Source organism: Schistocerca nitens, chromosome 2 (assembly GCF_023898315.1).
Source record: "Schistocerca nitens isolate TAMUIC-IGC-003100 chromosome 2, iqSchNite1.1, whole genome shotgun sequence".
Classification (NCBI taxonomy): domain Eukaryota; kingdom Metazoa; phylum Arthropoda; class Insecta; order Orthoptera; family Acrididae; genus Schistocerca; species Schistocerca nitens.
In genome coordinates, this window is record NC_064615.1 from 651,218,448 (window position 1) to 651,243,090 (window position 24,643).

At 39.0% G+C, this 24,643-nt stretch overlaps 1 protein-coding gene across 1 annotated transcript in view; it reads right to left on the reverse strand.

Annotated features, from left to right (window-relative positions):
• The window catches only part of LOC126236770 (fibronectin type-III domain-containing protein 3A), a 330,311-nt gene that overhangs the window by 25,832 nt on the left and 279,836 nt on the right, over nt 1–24,643 (reverse strand). Inside the window, exons 10-16 of the mRNA XM_049946340.1 lie at nt 22,485–22,731; nt 22,007–22,211; nt 21,208–21,426; nt 16,226–16,398; nt 12,782–13,051; nt 11,290–11,543; nt 5,498–5,701 (exon numbers count right to left, since the gene is read on the reverse strand). Coding sequence (XP_049802297.1) covers nt 5,498–5,701; nt 11,290–11,543; nt 12,782–13,051; nt 16,226–16,398; nt 21,208–21,426; nt 22,007–22,211; nt 22,485–22,731 — 1,572 coding nt within the window. The remainder of the gene's footprint in view (nt 1–5,497; nt 5,702–11,289; nt 11,544–12,781; nt 13,052–16,225; nt 16,399–21,207; nt 21,427–22,006; nt 22,212–22,484; nt 22,732–24,643) is intronic.

Below are 24,643 nucleotides of genomic sequence, written 5' to 3' on the forward strand. Positions count from 1 at the left end.
TCTGATGCTGATCTACTCTCCCAGTGATCCTTTCGATTGACATTCTACTTGGATGAATTAAGCTGTTGCATGCTTTCTTTATTTCTCTCTTGGACCCACAAAGTCTATAAGGCATTATGCTGTTGATATACAAATAACAGCAATATTAGCACTTCCATAGCCAACGGGTTAACATTTGACAATCCATGTCGTTAGGACTATCTTTAATATGACCCAAGTACCTGGAAAAGTGAGTCATTTATTTGATAGCAGTGATTAAAGTGATTCATAATTTCAAGCTTGCTGTTAACCACCAGTTTGCTCTGAACAAGACCTATTTTTGTGACTTCCTTGCATATGCTGCCCTTTCTGGGAGAATGCTTTGAATGGGAAAAGGAGCACCAGATGTAAATTGTAGAAGTCAGCAAGTCACAACACCTATTACGACAGAAAAGCAATGATTAGGATCTGAGGGGAAACCAATAAATTTATGTGCCTGAAAGTACCATTAGGTCTAGAGCGAGTGAGAGATATGAGTAGGGACACGAAGAATCTGTGAAAACAATAAGATGGAAAAATGTGTAACTAGCCATTTTTAGCAAAATAATAGGAAATTGTTAATTTTTACAGACATCAAGATTTTTGTAATTTTGCAACCTAAAATTGTTATAAATTTGTGGAGAGCAGTTTACTAATATTCATAACTGATAATTATTGAATGTAAAAGCTGCATTTTGACATCTTAGCTCCTTAAGGCTGGGGTTTGTGTACGAACTTAAACTGACAGTTCATTTGCTGTAACGAACTATCATGACATGACGGAAATAACAATGAATTTGACAAAAACCACCAACTTCGGCAAAAAAGTAACATGATTTCACAAAATCTAATGCCGAATCTGACATAATGTAACAATGGCTGTGGCAAAACATAGCAAAGAATTTGGCCATAAAATAAAATGATTTTTTCCTGTCCCTAATGAAAAGCAATGTTTCTGTAAACAATATATATGACTGGATGGGAATATTATAGTAAATCAAACAACTTTTCCTATGAATTCTTCTTTTAAGGACATATTATTTTTCAATATTGTTTCAAGACCATTAGATGCACTTCTGCTAATGACGAGATTCATGAAGCCATCATGGAAGAACTCCGTCTTCTATATCTATAACCAGTCTTTATCACTGTCTGTGATTCTTCATTGAAGTAATAGTTAGGCCTATATCAACAGAAGACTTACTTCATTTTAGGAAATATATGAAACCACAGAATCTGGTTTGTATGGTGGACACAGTATTTCCACATGTTTCACCCTCAAACTCTTTCATGCTGACGTGTTAAGTGTACAGCCCAATGTGGTCTTGTTCCAACAAAACATTTTCTTTCCCATCAAATTTTCCTGAGGCATACAAAGTTGTATGTAGAAGCACAAATTCAATATGGGTAACTTTACTGGCGTCCGTCCTCTCTATAATGCAAAAAATATTCACTAAAATTATTATCTTCCAATTTAAGGCCATTTTTGAACTTTTTTTCTGTGGCATATATCCATGTCAATATTAAATGGACTGGAATTTTTGGGTTTATAATGGTGGACTGGAGTGTCACATGAAATTGTAATGTTGTAGGAAGGAACACTTTCAGTCTTGTACGACATCATCATCTGCCGGCAAATTTGAAGTCTGCAGTCTTTCACTTTGGGCACGCGCATCTGTGGAACCAATTGAGCACTAATCTTCGAAAAGTCAAGCTTAGCAGTAATAACTGACAAACTTTGGTGAAATTCTCATTCTACCATCAATTTTCCACTTGGTGATGTGCCATTTGATTGAATCTTCAATGTCATTATCTATCACTCTGTAGAAAACGTAGCACTTGACAGTCCCACAGATGTTCAAACCCAAGCTAGGAATCTACACAAATGAAAGCTAGGAAGAGACATTTTAGACAGGATGACAAACACAAATTTTGAGAATTTACTTAAGTGTAGGGAAGAGTATAACACAAACACTGTCAAAAGTGACAATTATTTAACAAAGTATTTCAGTAAACAGTAAAATATGTTGCAGGTATAAAGGAGCCAAATGTCAAGAACATCTCAATTGGAACAAGACTTATATCTAAAGAAAAGGAGTGGGTTTCAAAATACTGATGATAACAACAGGTTAAAACAATGGAACTATTCAGAATTTTCTTTGAAAGGATGTAAGATGGCACAATAAAAATTTGGCATGAGAAATTGAAAACAATGAAAGTATAATGAAGACAAAACCAACTTCTGTTTGGTACATATGACATTATCAGTTAATACTGCAACTGCCACTGTAACCAACAAATGAGAGATAATTATGTAAGAAATGCAAGATTTTCTTGAAAGGTTATACAGTTCAAGAGATGAATCACAAACCCAAAATAGTTAATAATAAGAAAATAAACACACACCAGAAGTGGTGGTTGATGTAGTGTAAAGAGCCATTATGAAGACACAGTCAAGGAAGACTCCTGGAGATTATGGTATTTCAACAGAAGTGATTACAGCTGACATGAATTTATAAACAAGGAACTTTCTATAAATAATCTAGCAAGTTTGTGAAAGAAATCCACTCCTTAAAACTGGAGCAACGATTTAATTATTTTGCTTCACAAGAAAGGTTACAAACAAGATAAAAATTATAGATCTACAACTTCCTATCTATAATATAAAAAATATTCACTAAAATTATCATCAATAACATAGGGAAAACACTGGATTTCAATCAAGAAAAGGAACTAGTTGCTTACACAAAGCAAATGTTGCAAGGAATGAAAAAAATTACAGAACAGAGTAATGAGTATGAATTACAATTTTCTTTATGTTCATAGATTTTGAGAAAGCTTTGAATCAATTGCAACAAAAGCTGTAGTGGTTGCACTTGTGAAACAAGAAAGTGATTAAATGTTCATGAGTGTCCTAAAGAATATACATGCCACTGCTAAAGTTTTCGGTTATCAGGATAGTGGGCAATTCAGAACAAAGTGAGGAGTCCAGCAAAGAAGTTCCCTTTTCTCAACAGTGCTAGATTTTTCCGGCATTTCAATTGGTTAACTGGAGCACTAAAAGTTATTATTGAAACAAAATATAATGATACAGTACATATTATAATGATACAGTACACATTATGATAATAAAGTACTCTTTGATTCTAGCATAGATAAACTTCAAAGGCAAACAGGAAAAATTAGTAGAGCATAAAAATATAACTAAAATATAATAGTACATGTGAGTACAACTATAATAAGATTAAAATAGTAAGTAATAAATTTAAAAAAATTAAAAATGATTATGTTTAACAATGTTCCTCAGTGCATTACATCTAGGATTGTTGAACATCATCATTCTGATGGTCCATGTGTTATGTCGTGGAGGAAATGATGTTTCATGGGCATACTGACCTACAAATCTTTCAACACAGTATCTTTTCAGGGGTGCATTTAGGTCTGTCTGTCTTTGTATGAATGAGAAAGCACGATGGCATCTAACAGCTCAGGTGGAGCAGTTCTTGGCATGGGAGGATATTCGGCGTATAGATTCCCCACCCCCAACTTAAATCCCATTCAGCATGTGTGGGAAGGATTGAGGGAGAGACACTGCAGGACACCCACATGCATCAATGACCATCCAGCAGCTGTCAACTGTGCTGGTGGAGGAACGAGACACCTTACCACAAGAACTTATAATCAAACTTGTGGCCAGCATGCAAGCATGTTGCAGAGCACGCATTGCCATCCATGGTAATCACACGTCATATAAAGAACCAATTCCCACCTTTTGTGATGTCCAGGCAATCATCAACGAATAGTGGCGACTTCAGTTGAGTTATTGTCTTTGAATGAAAGTGTCATTTCTGTTTATCTCATTGGGTATTTTTCCTTCTGTACTAAACTATAGCAGTTCTTTCAATGTATAGTCTAAGTTTCACTGAACTATTGTTACTTGGCAGTGACACATGTGAAAACCATTTCCATCCATAAGTTTTGCACTCCAGTGTATATTAATACACTCCTGGAAATGGAAAAAAGAACACATTGACACCGGTGTGTCAGACCCACCATACTTGCTCCGGACACTGCGAGAGGGCTGTACAAGCAATGATCACACGCACGGCACAGCGGACACACCAGGAACCGCGGTGTTGGCCGTCGAATGGCGCTAGCTGCGCAGCATTTGTGCACCGCCGCCGTCAGTGTCAGCCAGTTTGCCGTGGCATACGGAGCTCCATCGCAGTCTTTAACACTGGTAGCATGCCACGACAGCGTGGACGTGAACCGTATGTGCAGTTGACGGACTTTGAGCGAGGGCGTATAGTGGGCATGCGGGAGGCCGGGTGGACGTACCGCCGAATTGCTCAACACGTGGGGCGTGAGGTCTCCACAGTACATCGATGTTGTCGCCAGTGGTCGGCGGAAGGTGCACGTGCCCGTCGACCTGGGACCAGACCGCAGCGACGCACGGATGCACGCCAAGACCGTAGGATCCTACGCAGTGCCGTAGGGGACCGCACCGCCACTTCCCAGCAAATTAGGGACACTTTTGATCCTGGGGTATCGGCGAGGACCATTCGCAACCGTCTCCATGAAGCTGGGCTATGGTCCCGCACACCGTTAGGCCGTCTTCCGCTCACGCCCCAACATCGTGCAGCCCGCCTCCAGTGGTGTCGCGACAGGCGTGAATGGAGGGACGAATGGAGACGTGTCGTCTTCAGCGATGAGAGTCGCTTCTGCCTTGGTGCCAATGATGGTCGTATGCGTGTTTGGCGCCGTGCAGGTGAGCGCCACAATCAGGACTGCATACGACCGAGGCACACAGGGCCAACACCCGGCATCATGGTGTGGGGAGCGATCTCCTACACTGGCCGTACACCACTGGTGATCGTCGAGGGGACACTGAATAGTGCACGGTACATCCAAACCGTCATCGAACCCATCGTTCTACCATTCCTAGACCGGCAAGGGAACTTGCTGTTCCAACAGGACAATGCACGTCCGCATGTATCCCGTGCCACCCAAAGTGCTCTAGAAGGTGTAAGTCAACTACCCTGGCCAGCAAGATCTCCGGATCTGTCCCCCATTGAGCATGTTTGGGACTGGATGAAGCGTCGTCTCACGCGGTCTGCACGTCCAGCACGAACGCTGGTCCAACTGAGGCGCCAGGTGGAAATAGCATGGCAAGCCGTTCCACAGGACTACATCCAGCATCTCTACGATCGTCTCCATGGGAGAATAGCAGCCTGCATTGCTGCGAAAGGTGGATATACACTGTACTAGTGCCGACATTGTGCATGCTCTGTTGCCTGTGTCTATGTGCCTGTGGTTCTGTCAGTGTGATCATGTGATGTATCTGACCCCAGGAATGTGTCAATAAAGTTTCCCCTTCCTGGGACAATGAATTCACGGTGTTCTTATTTCAATTTCCAGGAGTGTAGTAATGAAATACACTTAAGACTAAATATAAAAAATGTTATAGTTAAGCACTCACTCTTTTGACCAAGAATTCTCCATTTCCAAAATATACTGTGTGAAGTCAAGGTTTTTACCATCACCCCACTTAAATTTCAGATAATTATGTCCAGTTCCAACACACTCAAGTTTAGGGGGTGCAGGTGGTAAAGGAAGGGTAGAAGCTCGCAGTACAGAACAAAATGGTCCTGGGCCAACACTATTCACAGCCTGAATCCTTATCCTGAAAAATATAAAGAAATAATTATTTGACAGCTAACAGTGTACACGACCATTAATTAGGTAAGTTTCTAACAAACAACAACAAAATTAGAAAGAAGGGGTAGCTATTTTCTTCAGCTTATTTATTTTGTTATAACATGGGCAGCCTGAAAAGTTCTCGGCCTCATGGTGAAAATAACAAATTATGCTTTCAAAGAAGTTTATTTTTCAACATCATCTCCTCTAATATCAATACATTTTATCCAACAGTGTTCCAATACCATTAACCCCTCTGAAGTATTCCTTCGGAAGTGCTCACAGTACCCACCTACTGCCGCAATGGCTTCTTGACTGGACAAGAGGTGCTGACCAGTAAGGAATTTCTTTGGTTTTGTGAACAGATGGAAACCCAAGGGAGTCCAAGCTGGGAAATAGGGTGGATGTTGCAGCACTTCATAGGGCAAATTCCTCAATTTCCCCATTGCCAAGGCACTTCTGAGGGCTGGTGAAGAGTCCTGGTGATTTTTTCCCCATTGTTTTCACGAATGCTTGCATCCTGTTTCATTAGAAGTATAGATTAGTACTCTCAGTTTTGCCTTTCTCAAGACAGTCAACCAACTAAATTCCTTTAACATCCCAAAACACCAATACCATTATCTTTCCTGACGATGGCACAGTCCTTGCCATCTTTGGAGCTGAAGAATTGGTTTCTATCCACTGCACAGATAGCTGTTTGGATTTGGGTATGTAGTGGTGAACTCATGTTTCATCCACTGTCACATATTAATGCAAAAAGTCACTTCTGTTTTTCCTAAAACACACCAAGCCCTTTCAATTCCTGGTGCAAGAGGTGACCATCACGTTCCTTTGCTATCCCTAGTGCTTTCGCTATTTTATGTACCTCTATAAGTAAATTTTCCAAATTCATATTAAGCACTTAGTTGATGATCTCCAGTGTGGTTGCACTTTTTGGATGTCCCACTTAGAAGCTTTCATGGCCACATTTAACTCTGCTGCCGATTTCTTCAAATTTATTTCTGGAAATTGAAGGTGAAGTGGCACAACATACATTTACAAGCAGCAAATGGATTTTGACTGGCTTCTTGACTGGACAAGAGGTGCTGACCAGTAAGGAATTTCTTTGGTTTTGTGAACAGATGGAAACCCAAGGGAGTCCAAGCTGGGAAATAGGGTGGATGTTGCAGCACTTCATAGGGCAAATTCCTCAATTTCCCCATTGCCAAGGCACTGCAAAATGCTTGATTTTTTTCCCGCTTTCAACACCACGTGCACCACAACTGCTTTAAATGACTGCCTACAGCCAACTGCTGCCTAGAATGACTTGCAATTTTAAGTGACATCTACTAACACGCGCAGCAACGTAGGGGGAGGGGGGGGGGGAGGGGAGTCATGTGAGTAGTGGCGAGATCTTGGGGAGAGGCTGAGAACTTATCAAACAGCCCTTGTAATATGATTCTTTTGAGAACAAAGATATAATACAGACTAAAAAAGTAGGGTTCCACAGACGTTTATAACAACAGATATAACAAATGTGGATTACAATTTCAGTCTCTATAACGTAAATATTTGAGATCAAAGTGTTTTCACGTAACACTAAGTGAGGAAGCTTTAAATAAAACAATGCCTTTAAATATAATCCAAATCAAGGCCTTTGTCAAAAATACATACACTCGCACACTTGCACACGCGCCCTCACCCTACCACAGTCTCTGGCAGCTGAAGCCAGACTACTTTCTTCTATTGTATATTTTTGAGAAAGGCCTTGTTGGCCAAATGCTTACAGTGTGACAGTATTTTCATTGTGTCTACCTTTGACTCAGCATCTCTGCTATATAGTGAGTAGCAACTATCCTTTCCGTAATATTGTTAACATATAATCCAAATCAGTAGTGGTCTTATGGTAGATCAGTGAAAAACCGCCAGCAGTACCTAGTTCTACACAGCTTTACAGTGTCATGCGAGCTGAATTTCTAATGCAATGACAGCCACAAGCAGTAAAGCAGCAGTGCCTCATGACTGCTTCAGATAATAGTGTATTTGTTTTTGTACAGCAGAATGCAGGTAAAGCTAGATAGAGCCTGTGTCTGCTGTGCACAGATGCAAGGGGAACTGGTCACTGCATGGAAACAGTTGGACGCTGTGTTATTAATAGTCAGCATGCTTCAGGCCGGCCCTGCGCAATGCGGTTGCAATGAGGTACTTGTACTAAAAGCCACAGCACCTCAGGCAGTGCTGTCACTTGTGACCTCTGATTTCAAGCACTTCCCAGTATACCTGACATGACTAGTCCACATACACCTGAGGGCAAATGACAAAATGTGATTGGACATGGAGCTAAGTGTGGAAGGTTAAACTTTGTACTAGCTGCAAGGCTGTCCCCTTCACAACTTAGAAATGGGTTTGAACTCTTGCCCTTCGGTGAGCGGGTATCTGAGCCAGGAAAGGATATCCTGTCTGTTGGGACTGAGCTGCTCTTCCTGAAAGATCTGGGCAAATGCAAAGAGTGGGTTTATTGCACACTGGTAGTTCCAACAGTAAGCATATTACAGATCCTTCAAGGAAATAGTGGTAAGTTGGGTAAGAAGGCCAGTGTTCACTTGATACATTTGCCGTGGGTCTCATCAAAAAGCAGAATCAATAACATATTGCTTTATCCTATACTCACAAAAACAGCATGAAAATAAAATCAATGGAGGTTCCTAGCTCATGTACTAGCTTATCAACAGTCAGTCTTTCTATGTACGATTTGCGAGCCGAACAGGAATGGGAACAAGTGGCAGTGATACATGAAGTACCCTCTGCAATACAGTGTACAGTGGCCTGCAGAGTGCAGATGTAGGTGTAGATGAAGTGAGAAAAACATATTCTTTTTTCTGAATATAAAGGACAACTTGAGAGTAAAAGCTTGACCTGGAATGTTCCAACTATGCTGAACCCCCAACATTTAACCACAAATTGCCTGAAAATGGTGGCAGCATATTGTGTCCAAAGTGTGTATATATTTAGGGAAAATCCCCGCACAGTACAAAACACTCTATATGAATTGTAAATCAGGCGCAGAATAAAGATAGCAAAATGGAAGAATAGTTCTTTTATAAATGGATTTGATACAGAAACTGAGTAAGTGAAGCACATTTAGCATAAAAGAGAGAGAAACACCTGGCACAGAATGAGAGACACAAATCACAGAGCCAATGGAAAGCATCAATTTTGTATGCAACAGCAAACACACAGGAAGTGTATGCAACCAGGGTTCTGCTTACTGAAAAGAGTTCACTGACTTAGGTAATCTTGTCAGAAATTCGATGAGCAACTTTTTCAGGTGTTAGTAGTATAAAAAGGAAAGTTGCTACGCACTATATAGCAGTGATGTTGAGTCGCAGACAGGCATAGCAAAGAGACTGTCACAAATGAAGCTTTCGGCCATTACGGCCTTTGTCAACAATAGACGAGACACACACACACACACACACACACACACACACACACACACGACTGCAGTCTCGAGCAACTGAAACCACACTGCCAGCAGCAGCACCACTGCATGATGAGAGTGACGACTGGGTGGGGGTAAGGAGGAGGCTGATGCAAGGAGGGGGAGGGATAGTATTGTGGGGTAGCAGACAGTGAAGTGCTGCAGGTTAGACGGAGGGCATGGAAGAGGTGGGGGGGGGGGGGGGGGGGGCAAGGAGTGGAAAAAGGAAAAAGTAAAAAGACTGGGTGTGATGGTAGAATGACAGCTATGTAGTGCTGGAATGGGCACAGGGAAGGGGCCTCCCCACCTCTCCCCTGCACTCTGTCTGACCTGCAGCACTTCACTCCCCCTCCCCGTCCCAGCCCCTTCCTTACCCCCACTCAGTCGCCAGTCCCTTCAAACACTGGTACTGTTGCCCGAGACTGCAGTCGTGTGAGTGAGTTGCATTTGTGTGTGTGTGTGTGTGTGTGTGTGTGTGTGTGTGTGTGTGTGTGTGTTTGATGTCTATTGTTGACAAAGGCCTTAAAGGCCGAAAGCTTCATTTGTGACAGTCTTTTTGTTGTGCCTATTTTCGACTCAGCATCTCCGCTATATGGCGATTAGCAACTTTCCTTTTCATAGTATTGTTACATTTCATCCTGGATTTTCCAATGTTTGATTTTTCAGATATTCACGTATGAAAGTTATGAAGCATGGTGAATGCTGAAACTGTACAATTTTCATGTAGTGATGCATGCCTTTGTGTGTGTATTCAACAAGAATTACAACATGGATCTGAATGGTGAGAAAGATGTATTATCACCTGCATTATTTGAATGTATTCTTAGATTTACAAGTTTGATAAAGAACCTATAAAAATCAGTATCCTTTACTTTAGGGAGTAGATCACACAAAGCTGAGTGTTGAACGAAACTATTCTGAATATGACCCACAGCCATATTGATCTCCAATGTTCAGCTAGCCAAAGGTCACACACAAACATCAAAACATTCAGATTAACGCTTCAGATGCCTTTCCAGACTAAATGAATAACTACTTTAAGAAAACTTCCTTAAAAAAGAAACAGGAAATTGCTCATTTCCTCTTATATTCAATTCAATGGCTCATTCACTTACACCAGAGCAGAATCTTTATCATCCAGCAGGATAGGCAGTGCTCCATCTTTTGGTTCACACTGCACAATTCATTCATACAAAATAATGTTATGCACTGTCAGCTTCGAAGCTAGAGAATCTTTTTCATTTTTGTGTAACTCTCAAGGGATTTCAAAGTCTGTATGCACAAAAACAACACAAGGTAGCAGAGAATAGTCTTTGGGATGCTTAACTACAATCTCTTTTCAAAATTAAAGAAGACTGCAATATAGTGTTTGGCTGAAATAGAAGAATGCTGACTGAAATAGAATCTCCGCGATATTGATGAGCAAAATAAAATTTTCCTTAGAAACACCACCACTTACAATTGGTGTACAAAGAAATGCAAAAGTTTGGGGAAACCCTAAGTTTCTTTGTGCAAGAAAGAGTGTAAGGAAAGGTGCTACAATTTACAAGCAGTTCAGTATAACAGTTTAGAGACTGTACAACAGGTAAAAGATGCTTACAAAGATGAAGATTTTTGAAATGTCATTCTGGAATCTCTATAGTGGCATTTTAGCAACAAACGTTTCTTGTCGTCTACCCAAATCCTCCATAATCTAAACGGCGATGTAAATCAGTTAACAAGGTTCTTTCAGCCCCCACCTGGCAGAGCATTTGTTGTGATACTTCAGTTCCAAAAAGGCCCTCATATGCCCATACATGTTAAAAGGATTGCGTTTTCTCTTACTGGTTATCACCAAGAAGCAATTTTACTGTTGAATATCTGACAAGGTTACTTCCCATTTTGCTACTTTTTCGCTGTTCCATCGTCCTTGAGAGTTTTCTCTCTTATCATAGAAACACCCTGCATAAACGTTGCAATTATCAAATTTTGAGGATTTTTTACTGCTATATCTGTGGCTGCAGGGAAACTCGTGGAACTGTAGCAACCACTGCCATGTCTTATAATAAGGCTACAGTATCAATCATTTTTTCAATGAATAATTTATGACAACACAAATTTACAGTAACACGAACCTGTAAGTAGTTTCTGGCTGTAGACCTTCCAATGTATGTTCTAATACAGGTCCACAAGTAGTGACAACCCTGTCACCCAAATCAATATTGTAGTGGAGAATTTCAGCACCATGACAATCTGGCTGTTGCCATGTGAGGGAGATTGTCAGTGGAGTGGCTGTGTAGCGAGGTAAGGAAACAGCTGATGGGGAAGAGGGTGGTGTTACAGCTAGTGTGCTGTCAGAAAATCCACTCCAACCTGCACTGTTACTTGCCTGAAACAAAAGAAAACGACAATGTTTTCATTTAATATCTACTCATCCTTTTAACCAACATACAAACAAAACTGAGACCTTTTTATGTCACATGCATTAACTTCTGCTCTTTAATTCTTTTTTTTTTTTTTTTTTTTTCAAATGTGCTTTAATTTCAGTCCAAATGTCTCCTCTCATGATTGATTACTGTATACTGATACACTTTATTGTTTTATCTAATTCCTTGGGATGAGTTTATTCTTCCATCAATGTACAATACCATTACTGTGTGTATGTAGTTGCTCTAGTACTTCTTTATTTTACAGGAACAGTGTGTATTAATAGATAAACCAAAAAGTCTCCACGCCAAAAATGGAAAAACTCAGGCAAAGGATGTTTCTGAGAACAGCTACTCTAGTTTACTTCACTCACAAATGCACATCACGGACACAAAATACAGTTCCTAATTTGAAGCATTTAAGTCTAATTTATTTAGTAAATACTGTCGTGGTCACATTTGTCACTTTTTATTTGTGGATGACTGGTTTCAATCTGCTACAGATACCATCATTAGAGCGACACTCCTTGGTAACAGTAGGGACCTCTGGCATGCAGCAGGCCCAACCATGCTGGCATTGAGAACACTGCTCAGCAGAAGCAGCAGGCCTGCTCCATGCCAGGGATCCCTACTATCACAAAAGAATGTAGATCTGATGATCTTTGTTGTCGATCAAAATCAGTCATCCAGAAATAAAAAGTAACAACTTATTCAAGATCACAACTGTTTTTACTAAATAAATTATAAATTTACATCACTGTTTCCTGAAACAATGTTCCAAAAAATTTAAGTCTAATTTAATGAATTAAAATGAACTTTAATGTGCAATTAACACTTTTTCTACATATCATTTTATTAATAAAAACAAGGCTTATTTATGCGCAAAGTTTCATTTTTCCTGCTTTCAGTTTCTACTTCCAGTTTCAATAATAGTACAATTATTATCTGACAAATTACAAAAATCTTTTGCATTAATATTGGTAAATCAGTTACAAATTAACTGTAAGGCAGAGTTAATACCTAAATCATAGGTAACGACACAGCAAGCCAATCTGCTTTTTGCAACTAATTTCAAATATAATGGAACTGCTGGCACTGTATTTGTGAAATGATGGCGGCAAGAAGCTTACACTGTAAGTAAATTTTCAGCTATTTTAAAGTGCTGATGTTAACTATTGTTATTAAAATAAATATTACTCACCTGCAACCTAAAATAATATGGTGTAGCTGGGACTAGTTCTTTGATATGACAGGAATTAGCAAGACCTTGGAACACAGTACAAAATTCATTTTCATTGTCAGACTGACTCATCTCAAGGCGGTAGTCTGTGATAGTTGCACCATTGCTTACAGGCTCCAACCAATGGACGAATACGTGTTGCGAAGAACGACAGTTAACCTGAGGTGGTGAGGGTGTCTCAGGAGGTGCAGCTCCACTCAAAACTTCTAGAGGGTCTGACCAGGGGCCAGGCTATAACAACAAAAATTGAAGTGTAAGGTCACGAAACTCAGTAAATATGTATTATACTGTAGACCTGGCTATAAATTAATATAATTTGTACAGTTAATGTACTTAGTAGTAGTTGTTGTTGTTGTTGTTGTTGTTGGTGGTGGTGGTGGTGGTGGTGGTTGTTGTTGTGGTTGTGGAGAAAGAGACAAGTATCATATTTACCATGAAAAAATATTTTGTTCAGGCAGTGTTGCATAGCTTTCACAATGGTTAGGAGCTGCATCATATAATACACATCTGTACTTAATTTTATTTTATTTTCTTATTTTGACTATCACTTTCTGTCACATACTGATCATCCTAAGGCTGTAAGACACATATTCAACTGTGCATTACTCAATTGCAATGACTAATCATAATTGAAATGTTTCATTTAGGTCTAGCATGATACAACAAACACACATTCTTTTCTTGTAATGAAAATATTAATGTGCCTTGAACACTGCAGTACACTAGGTTCTAGGGTTGTTCAAGTTACATTAATGTTAAGGTGATGCACATCTTTAAATTTGGGCATACTAGCCTTCATGATAATTAATGTATCTGTGAGGTGATACATTACCATAAATCATTACAAACAAAAATGGTATTTGCAGTGGAAGACAATTCGATTAAAAAAAAGGGGGAAACTGTCAATACTGTTCAGACTAAAAGCAATCTGTGGGATCTACTTCAAACGAGTCACTGTACATAATATATCTTTGCAGAAGATGGGGGCTGTAACCACTCATTTAAGAAATTTTTGAATATTATTCTCATCATATCAACAACAGTAAAAATGGGCATGTGCCACTTTGTTATTATGGGCAAAGTGAGTCCCAAAATCAACAAAGAGAAACATTGCTTTCAGAAGAAAAAGTGCCTTTTATCATTACAATGCACCTGTGATTGAAACCACTGTGCATATGTGAAAAATTAAGGACTCTTTATTTACTGCTGGATCATTAACACTATTACCTACATATAATGCCTTTGTACTTTTGTTCTTCCCTAAATTCTATTCTTAATCACCAATCTCTAGCCTTCTCCAAATTAAGGGGTCTTTGAAGCTGTAGGAGAATACTTTACAGTAAGGGTGCTCAATCCATCGATCACAAATGACTGGTCGATCGCCATAGCTTTATGCGTGGATCTATGAAGTCATTTGTCAGAAATCTGTTTAAATGAGCCATTTTTGCAAAATGCCAGTTTGGTAGTGACATGAAGAGGAAGAAATTTCCTAGTGTTAAAAGTAATTTACAGTCACAGCAGTGTTTTTTGTAAATCCTGTACGAAAAAGTCTTTCATCAAACATTGCATTATTTCGTGTGTCACAAGTACTGATGAAACCTGCGATACCGTATGATGATGGCACAGTTATTAAGGAGTGCTTTCTGACAGCAAGTGAGCCCTTGTTTTTTTCCAATCTTAAAAACAAATCAGAGATAATATCAGCCATCAGAGACATGTCTGTGTCAAGACTACTATAACAAGAAAAGTGGAATTAATGGTAGAAACAGTAAAAGGTTAACTGATAACAGATTTGCAATGCTGCTTATGTTTCTCAATGCAGTTAGACGAGTCAGTAGATGGTGTTGATTCACTCCAAGCTATAATTTATGAGATTGACATTTTTGGATTTCAGTGTAAAAGAAGACTTGCTTACAATTTTGATCTTGATAGACACTACAAGAGAAGACTTTTACAATGCATTCAAATCCTTTATTTCGGAATATGGTTTGCCAGTTTAGGAACTAGTCTCTATTAGTACTGATGGAGTACCTTGCACGGTAGGCAATCACAAAGGATTTGTTACCTTTTGTGTGAACAATGAATCTTACCTGCCTTTCTTCAAGTACCACTGTATTGTGCATCAGCAAGTGCTTTGTGGACATATTTTGAAAATGGTACATGGTATGAGTATTGTCACAAAAACTGAATTCAATTTGCTCACAGTCACTACAGAGAAATAAGGTTAGAGAGCAATTAGAAGAATTGGATAACCAATATGGAGAACACCTACTGCACACCAAAGTTCAGTAGCTGAGTATGGTTTTAACCATATTTAGAGAACTTCTACCAGCAATAACATCTTCTGCGTCTTGAAGAGAGGAAGATTACTCAGAACTGTATGATTTGAGCTGATTGATATATCTGGCATTTGTAACTAATACGAGTTAAAATGAGTGAAGCAATGAGCTTCCAGGAAAAAAAATGTACTGTCATAATTTTTACATCTTCTATAAAGTATTTCATGCAAAACCTTGACCTTAGGAGAGCACACTTACAGAAATTAAATGTGAAACACTTTCCTCGAATACGCTCAGAACTGTTGGATCAACAAACATCATTAGATCAAGGAGCTGCAAAGAAGTATACAGCCAATGTGACAGCACTGAAGACTGAGATTGAAAACCGAGTTTCAGATTTCAAGGCGATGGAACTTGTTCTAGCGCTCATAGCTCAATCTTCACAAAAAGTGGATGTGGAAGATATTTAATGTAAAACGAGTACTGCTTTCTGTTTTAGTGAGGCAAAAGCTGAAGAGAAAATAATTCGATTTCAAAATGACATTTCCTTAAAGTAGAAAACTTTCGGAACAATGTAAAAGTACTATCATATGTTTAATCACTTTTTGGATCAACTTATCTATGTGACGCAGCATTTTCAACTATGGACATTGTGAAATCAAAGTGTAGAAAGAAACTAACTGATACTCATCTTGCAGACTGTGAAGGTTGGGTTTGAGGATTTATTCAGCAGATTATAATAAACTTAACAATAATACACAAAGCCAAGCATCTCACTAAGCCTTTTCTCAATATTTATGATGGTGTACATTTTAATTTTGCTCACATGCATACTAAATTGAGAACTGGGTAGTTAAAGCGGGTTAATTTTGGCTACGGTGTTGTTTTGTGCTTAAAGCTTTATAAATTTTTAACTCATTTGATCTCTAAATGGACTAAATTACATTAGGAGATCTAAAGCCTAAAACAGTTGAACACCCCTGCTTTACATAAATCGTGAAAAATAACTAGTGTCACTTGTTATTTTCGTCGTTAGTGTAAGAACTTCCCTGACAGTACCCTCACTGTGTCTCCACCCTCCTCGCCCACCCCTCTCAAGTACCGACAAGATATATTAGATACTTACACCAACCCTGTTGAATGCTCGGACTTGGAAGACATAAAGTTGACCTGGTGAAAGTTCTGAAACAACACATTCAGCTTCTTTGCCTCTATACACCGTACACTTGGTAGAATCCGCCTGCGTCAATTCAACTTCAAAATCAGTCAGTGGCGATCCACCATCATATTCAGGGTCACCTAGCATGCAAAAGATTAACAATTATTAAAATGAAGTAATAATAGCTAATTTAAATAATTTGTGTGTATCTTATTTTTACAGGTGCTACAGCAAAGTAAATACACAAGATTTTATTTAAAAATCATGAAAGATGGTTGTATACATGGAAAGGACGTGAACAGACTCTAAAGATTCAGATTGGTTATATAGTGGTAATAGATAGCTTTCAGAACCAGATTTTTAACTATAAGACATTTACAGGGGCAGATATGGACTCTGGCCATAAAGAACTTGCAAAAAGGCAGGAAATTAAGAAAGATGAACCTCATACCTCGTGTAAGTTGAAAGAAGCAGAAGTTGTTCAGAGAGAGCATTTGGCAAGAACTGACTGACCAACAGGTGAAAAGATTACAGTAGAAGATGAATTGATAGCTCAGAGATGAAATTATGAAAACAGCAGAGAATCAAATTGGTAAAAAGACAAGGGCTGCTAGAAATCTTTGGATATAAGAAGAGATACTGATTTAATTTATGCAAGGAGCAAATATAAAAATGCAGCAAATGAAGCCGGTAAATGGGAGACAGACTATAAAAACGAGACAGACAGAATGTGCAAAATGGTCATACAGGAATGGCCAGAGCTATCGAAGTATGTATAACTAGAAGAACAACAGATACTGCCCAAAGAAAAGAGGAGCAGCTGTATGAATATCAAGAGCTCAGACAGAAAACCAGTACTAAGCAAAGAACGCAAACCTGAATGATGGAAGGAATATATAGAGTGGCTATAAAAGGAAATGAGCTTTAAGACAATATTATACGAAGGGGGGGGGGGGGAGTGGATATGATGATGATGATGATGATGATGGGAGATATTATACTGTTAGAACTACCTGACATAGCACCGAAAGACTGAATTTAAAGCAAGGCCCCTGGAGCAGACGAAATTCTGTCAGAACTGCTGATATCCTTGGGAGTGCCAGCTGTGACAAAACTGTTCCACCTAGTGTGCAAGATGTATGAGACAGGCAAAATAGCCTCACACTCCAATTGCAAAGAAAGCAGATACTGACAGGTGTGAATATCACCAAGCTATCAGTTTAATAAGTCAAGATTGCAGAACACTAACAGGAATTATTTACTAAAGATGGTAGAAGCCGACCTCGGGGAAGATCAGACCGCATTCTGAAGAAATTTAGGCATACACAAGGCAATACAGGCCAAATGACTTATCCTGTAAGACAAGAAAGGCAAACTTGCATTTATAGCATTTGTAGACTAAGAGAAAGCTTTTGATAAACTTCTGAAGGTAGCAGGCGTAAAGTACAGGAAGCAAGAGGTTATTTAAACTTTTATAGAAACCAAACAGCTGTCTTAAGAGTCTAGAGTACAAAAAGGAAGCAGCTGGTGAGAAGGGAGTTAGACAGTGTTGTAGCCTATGCCCCATGTTATTCAGTCTGCACATTGAGCAAGCAGTAAAGGAAACCAAGGAGAAATCTGGAAGGGGAATTACAAAGTTTAAGAAGAAGAAGAAGAAGAAGAAGAAGAAGAAATCAAAACTTTGAGGTTTGCTGATGACATCATAATTTTGGAAGAGTTGGCAATGGACTTTGAATATCAGTTGAATGGACTGGATAGTGCCTACGATGAGAATCAACAGAAGTAACACAAGGGTAATGGAATATAGTTGCATTAAATCATGATGCTGAGGGAACTAAATTAGGAAACGGAATACTAAAAGTATTTGATGTTTCGAAATCTGGGTAGCAAAATAACTGATGATGTCTGTAGTAGGGAGGACATAGAAAGTAGAATGCCAATGGTAATGGCAAGAAAAGCATTTCTGAAGAACAGAAATTTCTTAACATCAAATATAAATGTAAATGTTAGGAAGCTTTTCCTTATGGCATTTGGCTGTACTGTAGCTTTGTGCAAACGTGAAATATGGACAACAGCAGTTCAGACAAGAAAAGAGCAAAAGCTTGAAATGTGGTGCTACAGAAAAATGCTGAAGATGGGTAAATCGCACTAATGCGGAGGCACTGAACAGAACTGGGGAGAAAAGAAATTCATGGCATAACTTGTCTAAAAGAAGGGACTAGTTGCTGAGACATCAAGGAATCAACAATTTAGTACCAGAGGGAAGTGAGAGGGGGGGAGGGGGGGGTGCAAATTGCAGAGGAAGACCAAGAGAAGAGTACAGGAAGGAAGTTCAAATGGACATGGGTTGCAGTAGTTATTTGCAGATGATGAGGCTTACATGGGATAGAGCGGCACGGAGATGCACTGAACTTTTCTTCCGACTGAAGACCACAACAAGAGGAGGAGGAGGAGGATGACAGGGCTCACAGACGAAGGAATATCTTACAGACCCAAGAAGTCAACACAGCAAATCATCAAAATTGTAACAAATAACTTTCGAAGCTTTTACTGACTAACATGTGGGAGGCTTGCTGTCTTCAGTGTAAAACCTTTCACAGAACTTTCTGATGTCATATGAGAAAAGTGAGAGTTGGGTTTTATACGATCAATGTTTTTGGAATACATGCTATCTGGCATGGAAAAGGACATTCTGTCAAAAATACCTCATGAAATTTGAGTTCAGAGTACAGAAAAACCCTGAATTAACAAGCCTACTTTAAAGGAAATTCTACTTTTAATGAACATTTCAATTGGTCCCAGCAAAACTCCCATAAAAAATTTATTTCTCCCCGCTTTTAATGGACCCAGCAAGAAAAGGTCCACTTTTAAGGAATAAAAATGAAACATTCTGCAAAATGAAATCCAGTTTTTACATATTTCCTAACATGTTCTGGTAAGTTTCTGATTTGTTTCCGCTTCACGCAAGTCATAATTTTTGTCTTATGATGCTGTAAATGGTAACTGATTCAACAGGTCGACGTGCGCCTAGATTGTAGTCAATAACTCTTCTTAGCTTGTAATGATACCGCCAGATCCGTTAAAAGAATTGGAAATCAATTTTCATGTAACAGAGGTCACGTGATTTGACATCACAGTCACTGAGGCTACAAGTATGAAGTGCTAAAAGTGTAACTGTTCGGTTTCTGAAGTACTGAAGCTATCAATTTTATTTTTGTATAGTTATGGAGGCAAATGTAGAAAGCTTACAGTTCAACAAAAGCAGACAATGACAATATTAAAATGAATCTTTCCAACATGGTGCAGAAATACGATTTAGCACTGTCTACATGTGCATCATATTGAAACATATGGAAGAATTTCTAACATGGTGCAGGAATACGATTTAGCACTGTTTACATGTGCATCATATTGAAACATATGGAAGCATTTCTAAATGCCAAAATTGATGATTCCTGCGAATCCAAAAAAGGAATGGCTGGTTGAATTTTTAAAAATAAATAAAAACCACTGTAAACTGTCGTTTCAAAGTTTACGTGGAGAAAGTAAAGCTCTGGTCGCAGAAAGTGAGAAGTAGTGGAGGAACATTAAATTGCCACGCTTGGCACCAAGTATGAGCCCAAATACTTTTTGAATGCTGATGAAACTTGTGTCTTCTATAATTTACTTCCTGCAAAATCGTATTCTATTATGAGAGAAAAATGCCACAGGAGTAATAAAAAGTAAATAAAATGACAATGCTGTTATGTGTAAATAATAATGGAAGTTAGAAGTTGCTGCCATTATTAGTTCCCATGTGTTTCCAAAACATAAAAACATTACTTTGAACTTATGAGTACAATAGCAATCCCTGGAGATATCAGAAATCTTTACAGCATTTTTGGGCATTTGTGCAGCAAGAAAGAAAACTGTACTTATTATCGACTTATGCCTTGTACATCCTAAAGAAATGCAATTTCAGAATGTAAAGTTGTGTTCCTTTCTCCAAACTGCATAAGTCATCTTCAGCCTCTGGACCTGGGCATAATACACTGTTAAATCCAAATAAAGAGTAGCAGTTGAGTAGAAGTCGATTTCATTCTTTGAAAGAAGTGATGAGACTCACCATTGTACAGACTAACAAATGTTTGTTGCTGCCTGGAATTCTGGAACACAACAGACTATGTTAAATTGTTTCACATAGGCTGTCTGTGGTACATCAGTTATTTTTGAAGATAATGTTCTTCCAGAAGAGGAGTAGAAAAACAGATATTTCCAAAAATGCAACATCCCAGAGCATTATTTGTTGTGATTATGTCATAACTTCCATACCAGACATTGGTTTCAGTGAAATGCTTATGAAGGAACACAGGTACAAGCTGGCAGTGACTTTGATGGAGGGGGAGGGGGGCATAGCATCAATTTTTGCTGCTGCTGTGCAAGTAACTGATACTGTCAAGAATTTCTTTTCCTCTTTCAATGTAGATGGATCAGTTCTAATATTCACCAGCTGGAGCAACAACTTCTTTCACTACAATATGCTGGAAGGACAAAATAAACAAGACTTACTGACAAATAAATAATGCGCTCTGTGAAAAATGTAATAATTATATATTTGCTGCATTTAAATTTATCGCACAGGATATTGCTAATTTTGTAATTATATAGCACTTACATCACCCAAACATGATTGATTTATGATTCTGGGTCACTCCTTTCATGTTCTGTGGCAAAACCTCCATTTAAGGAAAACCCCTATTTAAGGAAGAAATATCTGAATCCCTAGATATGACTAGAAACGGGTTTTACTGTATGTTCTAGGATTCTGCAACAACTGAGTATCAAGGAATTTGACAATGGATATTTCTGTTACCCTCCTTGTACACAATTATGACCCTTGTTTTTTCCAACACTCTTCAAAACAGTGTTACACTGAAGAAATGGAACAGAAATCAGGAATAATGACTTACTCCATTTTAAAGCAAGTGATGTGGCACGGGCCTTTCCATGTAGGCGAGGAGGTGAGCACTGCCCAGGACACACTGCCTCAGTTGTAACAATGCAAGGCTCTGAGTAATCACTGCAGCCACCAGCACTACTACACGAGACTCGTGCTTGGTATGTTGTGCCAGGCATCAGCCGATCACATACATACTCCAGTTCTGGGCCAGTATAGACTCTCTCAAAACCTGAAACAAACAGAAATGGTAAATCTCTATTTGTAAATCCCAAGTATTAGTAAAAGATCATTACTGCACGATCATTCACAGATATTGTAGCCTCATTTGTGTTTACTTAACTGTGCAAGACATCAGAATTCGAAACATTCCTTGAATGTTATGTGAGCAGAATAATATTTATTAAGTGTGTTCACTTGACACATTTGTTCAGTCATTTGTTCATTCATTCATTATATAAACATCAATGTTTCATTTCATCAGAAATTTATTTATAAGGTGGACATTGTTTAATAGCACTCTAAAGCACGCTATGGAGCTTCATAAACGTGTTATTTCCAACAAAATGATAGCTTGTTGAAGAGAAACCCAAGGCCAAGATGGAGAAAGGGATTTCAATGCCATCCCCTTCTCACTGATTTCAGTGAATTAGAACAAAAGCAATAATGCACAATAAGCTGCTCATGACTTACGGGCCATGATAGCTTTAGCACAAACTTTCTTAATCCATTCCACTTACACTTAGTAATTTTGTTAAGAGACGACTACTACTACTACTACTACTACTACTATAGCAACAATTCTTCCTTACCTCTTCCACCATTCAGCTCCACTGTATAGGCAGTTATTTCAGCACCACCAGTATCACTTGGTGGTTCCCATTTTATTTTAAAGGTGTGTGTATGAATGCGACCTTTCACACTTGGTCTAGAAGGAACAGCTGGTCTACCAGGTAGAGTACGATAGCACACTTCGTCCGACCACCGAGAATTTCCCTCCTCATTATGTGCACATAGCTGTAAAATTAGAGCCATTATGTAACAGAAGCTGTGCCGGTGGCAAATAAACTCTTCACTAGCAATATAATTTGATGACCATGCACAACAAAAGAGAACAAAATTTTACATTTGCATCTTTCGCTGAAACAGGATGTAGTTTATTGGAGCTATAAACACAAAATGTAAATTACAGGTTCACTTTCAGCAATTAAATCTAAACTAAGCCCCATATATTACACGGAGTAAACATGTAGCATTAAATGTACTCTTTAGATGGAAAAACTGACTCACTCTAAACTTGTATTCTGTGTGCCTGTAGAGGCGATCTTGGACATAGTGAGTTTCAGGTCCATTGTAAACTGGTCTGAAACCATGTCCTGAAACCAAATCATCCATCTGCAGGCAAAATTCAACATCATTAGGTCGTTTCTGCCAAGCAAGATGCAGTGATGAAACAGTCGCTTCCTTCAGTACTGGAGAAGCAGGAGCCGTAGGTGGACTGCCAGATGTTGAAAACTGAACTATGTCTGAATATGGCCTGCAATGAAGCATACTACAATGAGAAAACTCACAGAGAAAAATTAAACAGTCCACTTATACTAGCATTATGCCGAAGCAACAATTAAACATTACTTTCAATTTATCCAGTCGTGAGTGAGGAATGTAAAAGAGCAGAAAGTTGGTACGAATCAAGATGTGCAAGTTGAGCGTCGTAGGAAAATTCTAGTAGAATGTAACTACTAGGGTTGTCCACAAAGTAAGTTCCGTTTCTATTTCTATCCGCAGCAACACTATGATCGCAGTACTGAGCATGCACAGCAGTTACTTTGACTCAAGGAGAAGACATGTATGCCATTTTCAGATCGCTGCTGCCGACATGTGCTTTGTAGCACTTCTTTATAAGGTCAGCCGTAATTGAAAATGCCACCACGTGTGAAATCAGATCTGCGATTCATTTTCTGAATTCAAAGAAAGTTAAACCAAAGGAAATTCATCGACAAATCTGTGAAGTTTACAAACAGAAAGCTACGAGTGATTCAATGGTTTGAAGATAGAGTCAGAATGTTCAATGATGGACGTGCACTTCAGTTTTTGACATGCTACAATGAAGAAGGCAATGGTTTTCTTTCTCTGATAGTCACGGGGGGATGAGACTTGGATATCGTACGACAGCCTTGAAACAAAACTGCAAACAATGGAATGGAAGCACACTTCATCCCAACGAAGGTTAAGCCTAAGCAAATCTTGACACCTTGAAAAGTCATGTGCACCATTTTTTGGGACAGAAAAGGCATTTTGCTGATTGATTTCTTACTACGAGGCCAAATAATCAATACCCACAGTTACTGTGAGACCATTAAGAAATTGCGCTGCGCAATACAGAACAAGCACCGAGGATTACTGTCAGGTGTTGTTTTTTCCATGATAATGCCCAACCTCACATGGCGAATATGACCAAACAACTCTCACAGGAATTTCACTGGGATGAGTTTAATCATCCTCTGTGCAACCCGGACCTCGCTCCTAGCGACTTTCATCTCCTCTTACACTTAAAATCTGTCCTTGGTGGTCAACACTTCAAGGATGATGACGAGCTCAAAGAATACGTTGCCTCGTGGTTGAATACACGAGCGACAACCTTCTATGAAGAAGGCATACAAAAACTTGGACCACACTATGACAAGTGCCTACAAAATTTCAGAAACTAAGTTGAAAAGTAGTTTAACAGTTGTAGAATTTTGTACAATAAATATTTTTTCTGTATCTGTACACATTTGTTTATATAACCAAACGGAACTTACTTTGTGGATGTACCTCATAGTTTCAGATTAAAGACGACGACTCACAAAAAAGTGGATGGTGGTGAGTTGTGCTCTCTCTCTCTCTCTCTCTCTCTCTCTCTCTCTCTCTCTCTCACACACACACACACACACACACACACACACACACACACACACACACACACACACACACACACACACACACGTATGTATGTATGTTTGCCCCTACATGGGGCTGGATGGATGCACAGTACCAGTGCTGCATTTCAACAGGTGGGCTAGGTTTTTGGTACGGGTTGTGTCAGGTGTGATGAACAGTGAAAGAGAGAGGCAGAAGGCAGGCACGGGGACTGGTGGTGGGTGGCTGCTCCTCTGAGGGATGATATTGATGTCAGTGACGACAACAGTAACTACGAGCAAGAAAATGTTCCAAGTGACGAATCAGGTAATAGTTTTTAATATTTTTTTCTCAATTTTGTTGCTAATTTATATGGATAATTTGTAAAGGAAACACACTATCTTTTTTTTCTTTGTATACAACTTCCATTAGATGAGGAGCTGCAACGATAAGCAAATGTTACAGCAACAAATGCTACAGTAGATCTTACTGAACACAATGTTGACAACTGGCAGGAGCACGGTGCATGCTGCATGCCAATGACAACAATA